The following is a 13573-nucleotide window of genomic DNA, read 5'->3' as shown; positions in this document are numbered from 1 at the left end:
CGCTCTGTGCGGCGCGCTGTCCCCCTCTCGTGGGGGGTAGACGAGTTAGAGATTGATGAGACTGCTGCTGCCGTGGCTAACACTTATCATAGAATAATAGGACTGGAAGGGACCTCGAGAGGTCATCGAGTCCAGCCCCCCGCCCTCAAGGCAGGACCAAGCTCCGTCTACACCATCCCTGACAGATGTCTATCTAACCTGTTCTTAAATATCTCCAGAAAGGGAGATTCCACCACCTCCCTTGGCAATTTATTCCAATATTTGACCACCCTGACAGTTAGGAATTTTTTCCTAATGTCCAATCTAAACCTCCCCTGCTGCACTTTAAGCCCATTACTCCTTGTCCTGTCCTCAGAAACCAAGAGGAACAAATTTTCTCCTTCCTCCTTGTGACACCCTTTTAGATATTTGAAAACCGCTCTCATGTCCCCCCTTAATCTTCTTTTTTCCAAACTAAACAAGCCCAGTTCATGAAGCCTGGCTTCATAGGTCATGTTCTCTAGACCTTTAATCATTCTTGTCACTCTTCTCTGTACCCTTTCCAATTTCTCCACATCTTTCTTGAAATGTGGCGCCCAGAACTGGACACAGTACTCCAGCTGAGGCCTAACTAGTGCAGAGTAGAGCGGCAGAATGACTTCACGAGTTTTGCTTACAACACACCTGTTGATACAACCTAGAATCATATTTGCTTTTTTTGCAACAGCATCACACTGCCGACTCATATTCAACTTGTGGTCCACTATGACCCCTAGATCCCTTTCCGCCATGCTCCTTCCTAGACAGTCGCTTCCCATCTTGTATGTATGGAACTGATTGTTCCTTCCTAAGTGGAGCACTTTGCATTTCTCTTTATTAAACCTCATCCTGTTTACCTCTGACCATTTCTCTAACTTGCTAAGGTCATTTTGAATTATGTCCCTATCCTGCAAAAAAGTCGCAACCCCACCCAGTTTGGTATCATCTGCAAACTTAATAAGCGTACTCTCTATCCCAATATCTACATCATTGATGAAGATATTGAACAGTACGGGTCCCAAAACAGACCCTTGAGGAACTCCACTTGTTATCCCTTTCCAGCAGGATTTAGAACCATTAACAACAACTCTCTGACTACGGTTATCCAGCCAATTATGCACCCACCTTATCGTGGCCCTATCTAAGTTATATTTGCCTAGTTTATCAATAAGAATATCATGCGAGACCGTATCAAATGCCTTACTAAAGTCTAGGTATATGACATCCACCGCTTCTCCCTTATCCACAAGGCTCGTTATCTTATCAAAGAAAGCTATCAGATTAGTTTGGCATGGCTTGTTCTTCACAAACCCATGCTGGCTATTCCCTATCACTTTATTACCTTCCAAGTGTTTGCATATGATTTCCTTAATTACCTGCTCCATTATCTTCCCTGGGACAGACGTTAAACTGACCGGTCTGTAGTTTCCTGGGTTGTTCTTATTCCCCTTTTTATAGATGGGCACAATATTTGCCCTTTTCCACTCTTCTGGAATCTCCCCTGTCTGCCATGATTTTTCAAAGATCATAGCTAAAGGCTCAGATACCTCCTCTATCAGCTCCTTGAGTATCCTGGGATGCATTTCATCAGGACCTGGTGACTTGCTGACATCTAACTTTCCTAAGTGATTTTTAACTTGTTCTTTGTGTATCCTGTCTTCTAAACTTACCCTCTCTCTGCTTGTATTCACTACGTTAGGCACACCTCTAGACTTCTCGGTGAAGACCGAAACAAAGAAGTCATTGAGCATCTCCGCCATTTCCAAGTTTCCTGTTACTGCTTCTCCCTCCTCACTAAGCAGTGGGCCTACCCTGTCCTTGGTCTTCCTCTTGCTTTTAATGTATTTATAAAAGGTCTTCTTGTTTCCCTTTATGCCTGTAGCTAGTTTGATCTCATTTTGTGCCTTTGCCTTTCTAATCTTGCCCCTGCATTCCCGTGTTGCTTGCCTATATTCATCCTTTGTTAGTTGTCCTAGTTTCCATTTTTTATACGACTCCTTTTTTATTTTGAGATCATGCAAGATCTCCTTGTTAAGCCAAGCTGGTCTTTTGCCATATTTTCTATCTTTCCTACACAGCGGAATTGTTTGCTTTTGGGCCCTTAACAACGTCCCTTTGAACTACTTCCAACTCTCCTCAGTTGTTTTTCCCTTCAGTCTTGCTTCCCATGGGACCTTACCTACAAGTTCTCTGAGCTTATCAAAATCTGCCTTCCTGAAATCCATTACCTCAATTGTGCTGGTCTCCCTTCTACCTTTCCTTAAGATCATGAACTCTATTATTTCGTGATCACTGTCCCCTATACTGTCTTCCACTTTCAAATTCTCAACTAGTTCCTCCCTATTTGTTAAAACCAAATCCAGAACAGCTTCTCCTCTGGTAGCTTGTAGTGTTGGCGCCCCTAGAGGAGTTGTTAGCAGCGGGGATCAAATCTGGGACCTTGTGATCTTAACTGCCTGAACTGAAACACGCCGGGGCTGCCGTGGCAGTGGGGGTGGCACTGCCCTGGTGGCAGCTCCTTTTGGGAGGCAGGGCTGCACTGCCCGGCCGATGGATCTTCCTGGGGGGGGAGGGGGAGCTGTGCTGCCCAGCTAGCGGCTCGTCTGGGGGGGGGGGGGGGGGGGGGGGGGCAGGCTGCGCCGCCACCCCCACCCCAGGAGGAACTGCTGGCCAGCACAGCTGCCATCCAGGCAACACTACTGTCACCGCCACAGGCAGTCCCAGTCCTGGTAACCACCCCTGCACCTCCCAGTCCCCTGCCTTGACACCCCCATTCCAACTCCTGCACCCCCAATCCACTGCCCTGTGCCCCCACACCTTTCAACCCCCTGCCCAACTCCTGAACCCCCGCTCCCTGCCCTGACTCGTGCACCTCCAAACCACCTGCCCGGAGCCTCCCACCTCCTGCTTTGAGACACCTCCCCCCCATCTCCAATCCCCCTAAAGTGAGTTCAGGACCCAAGCAATGCTGGGCCCATCTGCTAGTAGAAGATGTGAGGCAAGCGAACGACAATTGCTAGGAAGCACCGCAGCAGCACGCTGACTAGACATTTTCAGTTTTTCAGTAGAGAAATCAACGTTTTCTGCAGAAATGAGACACTTTTAGCAAAAAAAAATCATTTACCCCAAACACTGGTTTTCCATCACAGAACAGAACCTCTCTCGGACACATTTTCAACCAGCCCTAGAGTTAATCACCTAAGTCCGTTGTGAAAATGGGATTGATGATTCTAAGCCACATACATGCTTTTGCAAATCTTAAGCCTTGTCTTACAATGCAAGAGCAACGGGAGATTCAATTAAACTGAAACCAGCACCTTTTCAAGATAACAAAAGCAAATGCTTAAATTTTTTTTTTTTTTTAAATCACATAATTCATCTGTGGAACTCATTGCCACAACATATAACACAGACCAAGAGCTCAGAAGAAAGCCCAAGAAGGACTGGAAAATGAATATGGATAATGGGAACACATAATAGGATTTTTAAAAGCCCAGAACTTTTGAAAGGATGTAAGCCACAAATGGTTAGGAAGTCGTTCTTAATGGGCCGTCTGCTCTTAGTTATGTAGCAGGGGGGTTTCAGCAGCTTCCTATGAAGTATCCAGGCCTGACACTTGTCAGAGATGGGCCTCTCTTCCGATCTAGCCTGGCAGGTCCCATGTTATAACTGCAGCTGATTTTACGAAGGAGGTGGGTCTCCACACCCCCCAGAGCAGGGATACGTCCTGAAGAGATTTTCATCGGAACAGGATGGCCCATTGCTCTGCCCCAGTTATTTATAGCAACCATAATAAGTCATTTTAATTGACTGCAGTTCTTTATTCCCACAGGAGAAACTGAAAATGTGCCAGTGAGTAACCCTGCAACACAGATTTCTCAGGTAAAGACAAGCAAAATGCCCTGAATAATGTCAAGCGTAAAGAGCAAAGAACAATCTTTACAAGTCAAAAAGGAAAAATAAAGGCACCCGTAAGACACTTAGATGTGCACATTGCACGGGCAAATGTTATGACATAAGGCTTATGGCCCTTGTGAAAGGTGCTTCACTGTGGCATCTGCTCACATCCAGCTGCAGCTTAGATGAGCTTATCCGAATAATTAGATGTCACCATTGCTTCATTTGGGCACCCACGCGCCGGGGAGCGCACGGCAGGAGACAGCTGCTAAAGGCTCTAGCACACTGGCTTCAGTAGGGTCGCGCCTTCCCTTCCTCAGCTGCACTCTGTGCTCCTGGTCTGTGGCCCAGAATCTGGATCTGCGGTAATCACTGAGTATAAAGCTCCCAGCTCGGGGATGTCATTTTCTTCACACAGCTTCTCCGTGCCCCTTTCCTGCTACTCTCCCTCCTTCCCAGTGCTGCTAGGAACAGTCCCTCCCAAAGCCAGATCGTCGGCTCATGGAAAGCCACATAGCCCCTCTGATTTCACGTCCCTGAAGACAAGAGAGCGACACTGATTTACACCGGCTGGGGATTTAGGGTATGACCAGACGGGGTACCAGTCTCTGACATTAGAAACACTGTCACCAGTAAGAGCATGACTCCAGTAGCCCTTCTAGCTTCTAATAGTACAGTTTAGCTATTCGCTAGTCCGTGGTCGGAGAATGCATCTGGCCATTCCATTGGGGATAGCTGGGAACAGGAACTGAATTTGCACAAGAGCTGAGGGTTTGCAGAAAGTGGACAATGGAACTTTCTGTGAAATTACTATTTGCACAAGGCTCGTTAACAAGAGACGACAACCATGTGCTGAGTAATGTAGCATTTATTTATAACTTCAGACCAACAGCGTAAGAGGGTAGAACTTAAAACACAACAAATAGTCTTGCAGCACCTTAAAAACAAACAAAACATGTAGATGATATCGTGAGCTTTCGTGGGCACAGCCCAAGAGGGTAGGACACACACAGAGTTGCTTGGGTGAGGGCTGGTGATGCAATTAAAATAAAATAATCATGTTGTTGGGAGAGGGAAGTTTTCAGACCTAGTTTTCTGTCTGAATTGTTTCCAAACAGGACAGTTAAGAATACGCTGTTATAGGCAGTGTTGTTGCAACCATGTTGATCCCATGATATTAGCAAGACAAGGTGAGTGAGGTAAAATCTTTTATTGGATCAACTTCTCTTGGTGCGAGAGACAAGCTTGTGAGCTAATCAGAGCTGGGAACTTAAGAGGGCTGGGAACATAACTCCAGGTGTCACTGCTAAATACAAGATTTGAACCGATTGTTTATCGTACGTAGTGAACACATTTCAAAGGGCCATTCCCGGCGAAGTAAGCCGTTAACATCCCTCCTTCCCCAGGAGGAAAGGAAGTGGTGCAGGGAGAAAGCAGTCCATGGTTTTTAGTGTCTAACCAAGTTATGAATTTCAGCCCCCTGGCTCAGGTTTTGAAAGTGTTCTGCAGGTTTCTTTTGAGGATGAGGAGTGAAAGGCCAGATATAGCGTGATGGCTTTGTGAAAAGGGTCACCCTCCAGTGAGATGGCACTTTTGTCTTTTACAATGTTCCTGTGCGAGTTCACGGGAAAGCGCAGCGATTGGTTTCCCGCACATCGCTGCTCTCGGGTTGAATCGAGTTGGCTGGCGGAATTAGAGGTAGATTTGGAACAGATGCTACCCACGGGAACCCCCGGCTGTGATCCACCTCTTCTTGGCGTGTTCTCTACAGCATCCAGCTCCTTCCCACCAGACATTCACAGAACTACCAGGCCTCCTGATCCCAGTGTGAAACATTTAGCTGCGAGCAGCACTTTGCTTAACACCACAGCACTTAGCTGTGTGACAGAGAAAACGAGTCAGTTTCTTAGCAAAGGACGGCAACTTGTATAGAACTGAAAAATGTATCCCTTTTTGCTTCTCGCATTAGGTCACACATTGTATAGGCTCACACTCATGCCAGCACTTTTCCTCAGATCTCTACATTTCAAGGCAGGGATAATTAGAAACCTTTGCTTTGTTTCAAATTCAGAGTGTCTCAAAGCTTCTCCAGTCAGCATGCCCGTGAATACATTTAAACTTTACCCAAGAGTTTTGCCATCAGCATGAGGACTGTCCTGCCCTCTGGAACATTATGGACTTCACTGAGTGCTGAGGTATTTCTCAGTACAATCTGTTTCTTTGTATGTAGGGCACAACTTAGCCCAGCGGGGGCTGGTGGAACCTGCCCCGCTGTCTATTATGCTCTGGGCAGGCAGCCTTGTCTTCTCTTTTTCTTGAGCTTCTGTCTCTTTTAGCTCCACAGCCTGCCAGCGTATGGCTTCTTGCTGCTGCCTTTCTGCCAACGGCTCCTTGACTCTCATCTCTGCTTCCCACTTTCTGCTCAGCCAACTATTTTTGGTGTCCATGTTCGTTGTCTTTCTGCTCGCTTTCTAGGCCGGCCAGTGTAGGACCTTTGCTGTTGCGGACTTTTGGTCAGTTTCCCTTTCCTGAAACAAACAGAAAATAATAAATCTGTCCCCTTTCCACTGTGCCCACTCCCCACACAGGAGAATCACTAAAGGCTCTTATACCGGGACTTGCAGTGTAAACTGCAGTCACTATAACAAGCTTATTTAAATCCTGCTTTGACTACACCACTATCACATTTGGGGGTACAAGTCAGAGCAGGGAGGGGTTACATTACCACCTGCCCTGTAACTCCGGGTGCCTCGCAATGCTTTGTGTGGTAGCTCCCAGTCTGGGCCACTCACAAACAACCTAACACCATGGAGGTCACATCCTCAGTCTCTAGTATAATTACGGCCCTGGTCCAGCAGCCTGTCAGTAACACACTGGTCATACTCTGGCTTCCACCAGCCTTGGTTATTACTTGGAGGGTGACCCCAACACTCCCAGTTCCACATTTTCCCCAAAATGTGAGCTCTGCACTGTCTACCCGCCCCCCCGGAGAGTCCAGGTATTAAAGTTAAGTTGATCCTATGCAGAGTCAATAAGCAACACTTTGCCGTCTCAACTGGAATTAGCAAGCAGTTCTGGTTAAACACAGAACTGGATTGGTTTTGATTAAAAATAAAACATCTATTAAAAGAAGATTGTTTAAAAGGTGAATTCAAATATAAAAGATGAAGTTAAAAGCAGGCACCAGCAACTAAAATGTAACATCTAAAAGTCTGAACCTTAACCTACAGGCTGAACCTCTCTAGACCAGCACCCTCGGGACCTGAACGGTTCCAAACAAGAGAATTGCTGGGTCGCGGGAGGTTGATATTGTCTAGCAGCATTGCCAACACTGCCGCTGCTTAGTGGGCTCTGAGAAGACATTAGGGGTGAATTAGAGCTAAATAAGAGCCCAGAACTCAGAGCCAGGACTGGTGGCTGTAAATACACTTTATGGGACCACAGAAAACGTGGCCATACCCATGATCAGTGGATATCCAGCTCACTAAAATCATGCTGGGCCACAGATGTTGCCGGACCAGAGACTGCTAGACTAGAGAGGTTCAAACTGTAGCAAATTTTGGTTCAAGATGGCCTTTCTCCTCCACAGTCTTCCAGCAAAATAGTGACCGACTTTCCTTGGTCAGGATCTCACCAGAGGCTCAGAGGTGCTGCTTTGTCTTCTTAGGTGAAAGAACATTGGGTTCTCTGCCCTTCTTCCGTACAGTTCAGTGAACTTTGAAATAGAAAATTACCCTTCGAAGCCAAGTTATTCAAGCAGTAAAGAAGGTGACATGGAATCTGGTGGTGAAGAAGGACCCATGTTCTTTCTTCCCACCTGGGTTTGCTGAAATGCAGATTTGTTTTGTCCCCTGCGGTTTCTTCCCCCTTGCTGTCCTGAGGGCCCTATTTGCTACTTTTACAGCAACAGAGATCAACACACTTTCCTTTGTCTAGAACAGGCCTGTTGAGCAGCCTTTAGATAGGCAGCGCTGTGTGGTTTTGGACACATACTCATAGCATACGGGGGGATTCTGTAACTTTACAGGTAATGTTGCTACAGACAGTTCCCCATGTTATTATTGTCTTGAGAGTTGTCAGTTGATACGTCACAAGGCATATTTTGTACAGAGATTCTGACAATGGCAGGCAGGGTGCAGAGATGACAACTTCTCTTCTTGTCACCCCGTTCCAGGTGCCACTCCCAATCTGTCCCTTCCCTCTACCCCTGCCCCACTTCTTCCCACCCTTGCTCGACTTCCCGCCCTACCTCTTCCTTACCTCCTCCCCGAGCACGCGCTGGCCCCGCTCTTTCCCCTCCCTCCCTGAGCTTGAATGCCACGATCCAGCTGTTTGCAGTTCTCCGGAAGGGCTGGGAGGCGTTGGTCAGAGGGGCCGCCAGCACGCCAGAGGCGCAGGGGGAGGGGAGCAGAGGCAGGAGCTTGCCGGTGAGAGCTCTGCACTCACCAATGTTTCACCATGGGAAAAATTCAATTTTCAGCCCGGGAGCACCCGCAGAATTGGCATCTCTGGTGGGGTGAATTGAGGGTGCTTTCAGCCACTCTCCCCATGGGGCCATACCACTGCAGTGGAGCTATACCCCACTGGGCAAGGACAGATGCTCCCCACTTCGTCACAGAAGGGCTGTGGCTAACAGGCATGACTGACTCTGGAAGACCAAGGGAAATCGGTGTTAAGACGGACGGAGGCCAGCTGGTGCCTTTTGAGTTGAGGAGGGGCTTGCTCAAAAAGGGCTCAGCTGACTGCTTGCTGACTTTTGACTGTTATGTTATGCAAATATAGCAGGTGCCGTGCGCTGTCCTTAAGATCCAAGCCGCCTTCCCCTCCTATGAGCGTTTCCTTCCCTCCGAGGTAAACAGGCCACCATTTGGGAACTTCTGGATCTAATGGCTGGGCTGCTAATACCTGAGCGAAATGACCTAGGGGTGTCAGCCAGTCCGAGTAACAGGCCCGCCTACCCCCTTGGCCCAAGAACCCTTCGAAGGGGACAGAGCATGGCAATGATTGTGGGATCTAAGCCCTGGGTCCTTATGGCAAACTGAGTCCTGATGGACTCGAGGGAGACTGCCACTAACAGCAGGTTGGGAGGGTTTGGGTTCACATTGTTTCTGGTTCCTTTTAGTTGCAGGCACTGGCCTCTGAACTGAAAACTGGTTTCACTGAAGCCATGCAGGAACTTTCTAGAATTCAGCACGGCGAGTATGCTCTGGAGGAGAAGGTGAAGAGCTGCCACTGTACAATGGAAGAGAAAGTGGCCGAGATGAAGAATTCGATGAGCTCTTTCAAGGTGGGAGCTATTTCCTATTCCTCACGCGCCTGTTACAGTCAGAACATGCACACAGAGGGGGTTGACAAAAACGGAAATGTCTCGCCAGAAGACTGCAAAGTAACATGACTTTATATCTTAGAACTGAGAACACCACCACCCAACAGCCTCAAAACAGTGAGAGATTAAGCAGGCTGCTCCCTACCAGGAGGAGGGCGGGGTCGGGGAAAAGTTATCAAGAAAAAAAAAAGGTCGCCTGCCCCTTTAAGTGCAGCCATTTTGAACACTGTGCTAGGCTATTTGGCTGCAAATTGATTATTGCTAGGCTGAGATTTCGCACATCCCTGCAGAACTCCCTAGCTTGCGAGCTACTCCAGGAGAACACCGTGTCATTTGTAACGAGAGTCTACAATTTTAACACAGGTTTCAAATATTCCACAACACCCTCTCCTGTGCTGAACAGCATAAAAGAGGCTGCATGCCCAGGCCTAGCCCAGAAATGAGTTAACCGAAACCAGACAGAGAAAGGGAACTATTAGGAAGCCATATTCTGGGTGAAGCTGCTAAACATACTGGATTAATGAACCAGCTGGACTCAAAGGGGGAGACCGAGGGCCAGTCCCGTTGTATTGTAGGTCCCAAGTGAAAAGGGGCCTTGATGCTGTGTGTACCTGTCCCGCATTACAGAACTGCTGTACAGCCAGTGCCCAGGGCTGGGAGGGCAGGAGTTTTGCAGGTCATTGCTGAAGAGTATTGCTCTAGTGTCAGGCTGGAGCTTGTAGGGAGCTGCCGGCTTTCATGAGTGGGCCACAGAACATGCAGCTCAACGAACCCAGATAACCCTCAAAGGGGGGGTGGGCTAACGCCCTTCAGAGCGTTGGGCTCCTTGATTTCACTGGGAGAGAAACGACAGCCCCTCCGAATCTCCAGCCACGGGGCAGATGCTGGCCCCCATTTTGGAAGCTTTGCGCCGCTCTGGCAGAGCACAGCAGGTGGAGAGATGGCTTAACCTCTTGGTGGTGGATTCTCCCCACTCTACGGTACCACGCCTAGCTCCCCCACTCACCCATGTGTAGTTTAAAACATTAAATGGATCAGTGAAATATAACGAGGAAACGAAGGTCCCGATCCTGCCAGTGCTTACCCAGAGTGACCCCAGCGTGGGCTGCGGGCTGCACGAAGGCACTGTTGGCTGCTCTGCCTGCGTCCCTCCTCCAAGGGCAAGACACTGAGTCACTGACTCTTCCTTCCTCTGGCCCGCGAGACCAGACATACTCCAGCCCTTGGGGTTGTGGCAGATCTTCCCAATGCACTGTGCTCTAACGGGGAAAGAGTAATATCGCACGACCGAGAGTCTGTTTGCTCCAGTAATTCCTAATCAGTGTGGCCTGGAGCAGCACCGGCAGGGAGCATGCCTAGCCACATGCTCTACGTGATGTATTCTGGGTTGCAGGAGGAGCTCAGCGATGCCAAGTCGAAGATTGACGTGATCAGCGCCAAGCAAGAGGAAATGCAGCAGAAAATCGAGCAGCTCCAGCAAGAGAAACGTAGGGAGTCCCGGAAAGTGAAAGCTAAGTAAGGAACAAAAGCCAGACTGCCTGGAAGTGCCCATTGTCAATTAGCCGCGGCCTCCGTTAGTGCCAGCGTAATCCCTGAGGGCAGGGAGGTGCCGGCTCTGCAGAGGCACAGCGGGCATCTCAGAGGAGAGGTTCTGTGTATCACCCCCCAGAGGAACGATTAACACGTGCCGTGTTCTCACTGTCGACCCAACAGAGCTGGTGAAAAGTGACACAAGTAACTTCGAGGAAACCCTCAACTAAGGGTTTACTGAACAATGTAGATCTGTGTAAAAATGCCAGGGGCCTTTCCAAAGGGGCTTTTGGGGCACAAGTGCCACGGGAAGCCAATGGGATGACCTCTGAAGCAGTCTCGTTGAAAGCCAATGGCATACGGTATTATACAAGCCCTCTAGCGCTAATGGCAACCATGTCCCACGTCCCTGAGGTTCTTTTGAAAATCCCATGCACAATATGACAAAAGCCAGACAAGAGCAGTGTGTGTGCTGCTATCTACTAGCTAGCCTGCCACCATGCAGCTTCCTGGGCCAGGCACGGCTCCCAAGCGCAGGGACAAAGGGGCTGCGGGGACAGTTGATTTGTACCCTGACAGAACAGGATCCTTGCCGATCTCGCTCCCTACGCTGGCTGCCAATGGCGTCATGAAAGGGCACTTGGGACTGGTGTTCCCTGTAAGCTGGGTGCTTGTGCGGCTCCTCAGGCAACATTCTAATGCTGCCCAGCTGATTAGCAGAGCACCCACAGCCAGGTTTGTGTTTTTCTTTGTGGTGCACATTCAAATACACACTGGTGTATATACAATTTATTCCACACATGGGTGGAACAAAATCCATACGGGGATGGAATAGATCAAAGGGACCATTGCCTGGGACACCTGGCTGTGAGTACTGTCTGTTGGGGCATGGTCCAGAGACTAGCTCTCCTGCTGGCACAATCAGAGCTACTGTGTGACCCAGCTGAGACCCATCCCGGGCGGGGCACCCTCACTGATGTTAGCCACGTGACTGAATGCACCACTTGAAGTGCTCAGATACTACAGTGGTGAGCAGACTAGAAGCTCTTCTGTAGGACAGAACAGGGAAAGTCTGTTGGACTCTGAGGCCAGGTCTGTACTCTAGGTACATTGCTTCAGGTACGCAATTCCAGCTACGTACAGGACATAGCTGGAGTCAATCTATGGCGTTGTCCTCGCAGCAGGAGGTTGATGGGAGAAATGCTCCATCGACTTCTCTTACCTTCCCTGCCCCCGGTGCCAATGGGGGCACCCTCAGCATTCCATTTAGCAGGGCTTTGCTAGACCCGCTAAATCAAACCCCAAAAGATCCATCACCTCAGTGTCGATCTTACCGCAAGTCTAGACGTGCCTAATGTCCGGTACACTGCATTTCCTGTGCGAGATTCTCCTTGTCCATTGCAGCTCCGCGCAGGGGTTGTGACTAGCTAGTATCTCGCTCACCGCACACCTTACACTTGTTCCGCAGCAAAGCAAGCCCACCCTGTTGTGGGGGAGCGTCTCTCCATTCCTCATCCCCTTCCTCCGCCCTTGCCCCTCCTGGCTGAGGGGCCAGATGCCTGCAGAGAGCAGGACGCATGTTGCGGGTGCAACGCCAAAAGCCCAGAGTGCTGCCATGTGACTGCCAGGTGGTTTGAGAGACAGCTGCTTGGATAATGCAGCACAAAGTTTGCTGCTCCCCTGGAGTGCACAGTTACAGCTGCAGTTTCGGATGCAGACTATGCATGCCCCGGAGCCCGCTTGGGCCTAGATGCATGGTGTGGCACCCTCTGGTAGGCTCATTTTACAGGCATTGGCCAGGGATTGTCTAGGCACCAGATACACCCAACACCTAACCCCCTTTGTGCAGCCAAGCCTGAGTTACTTGGCTAAATAGCTAATGCTGGGCAAAGAACCTACGTTCTGGCCTGACCCTGTCCTTCAGCCAGGAGGAGGAGTCATGTTAGTGAGCTGCATCAGATGCAGCGAGCCCAGGAGTTGAGCCCGGAGTGGGCTCGGGTTGTATGCGCGCTCATATTCGTATTGCAGTTTGCCAGGGTTACGGTTTGAGCCGAAAGCTTGCTCTGTGGGACTGTGCCTTCCAGCCGCCTCTCTTGATTTTCACAGAAGAACACAAAAGGATGAGCACGGGTCCCAGACAGTGCCCACTCCTCTCCAAGGCAGTCCGTTCCGATCGATACATCTCCCAGAGCCTGCACTGAGTAATGAAGACTTTACAAATCTTTTGCCCCAGGCAACCTACGAGAGAGGTACGAGTGAGAGGGCGAATGAAGCGAAGTTCCTTTCCTTTCTTCTGAAAATCCCTCCCCATAGGAAAGTCTTATAAGAACATCAGAACAGCCAGACTGGGTCAGACCAAAGGCCCCTCTAGCCCAGTTTCCGGTCTGCCAACCGTGGCCAATGCCAGGTGCCCCAGAGGGAATGAACAGAACAGGGAATCTTCACGTGATCCCTCCCCTGTCGCCCATTTCAAGGGATGAGATGTACATTGCTGATACCAGTATGTGTACACACACTAAAAATGGCTGAAGACAATGTCCCAGCACTGGGCTGAATGTGATCTCGGGGAGGTTGGATCTATTTGGGGTAAGCAGGGGCTGGCCCTGGGGAGAAGCTAGTTTGCATTGTTTGGCCCATGTGCTAGGAGTGCCAGGAATACTTCGATATGGCTGTTGAGAGTTCCTGGGCTGGATTAGACCTGGGCTTCATTTAGGCCCCGATTCAGAAAAGCATGTAAGCGCAGGATTAACTTTGAAGACAAGTTCCAAAGAAATATTAAATGGTTCTGTTTTGCTACCCGAA

General features: G+C 49.3%; 1 protein-coding gene across 2 annotated transcripts in view; it reads left to right on the top strand.

Annotated features, from left to right (window-relative positions):
- ARHGEF33 (Rho guanine nucleotide exchange factor 33) overlaps positions 1-13573 on the top strand; it is a 69789-nt gene that overhangs the window by 24863 nt on the left and 31353 nt on the right. Inside the window, exons 3-6 of one of the 2 annotated variants that reach the window (XM_006116252.5) lie at positions 3851-3900; positions 9038-9202; positions 10635-10756; positions 12878-13020. In XM_006116252.5, coding sequence (XP_006116314.1) covers positions 3851-3900; positions 9038-9202; positions 10635-10756; positions 12878-13020 — 480 coding nt within the window. The remainder of the gene's footprint in view (positions 1-3850; positions 3901-9037; positions 9203-10634; positions 10757-12877; positions 13021-13573) is intronic. The other variant, XM_075925824.2, reaches the window with a different exon arrangement.

This window comes from Pelodiscus sinensis, chromosome 3 (genome assembly GCF_052426305.1).
Source record: "Pelodiscus sinensis isolate ZL-2025 chromosome 3, ASM5242630v1, whole genome shotgun sequence".
NCBI lineage: Eukaryota > Metazoa > Chordata > Testudines > Trionychidae > Pelodiscus > Pelodiscus sinensis.
Note: the sequence above shows the minus strand (reverse complement) of the source record. Positions and strands in the feature narration are given on the sequence as shown.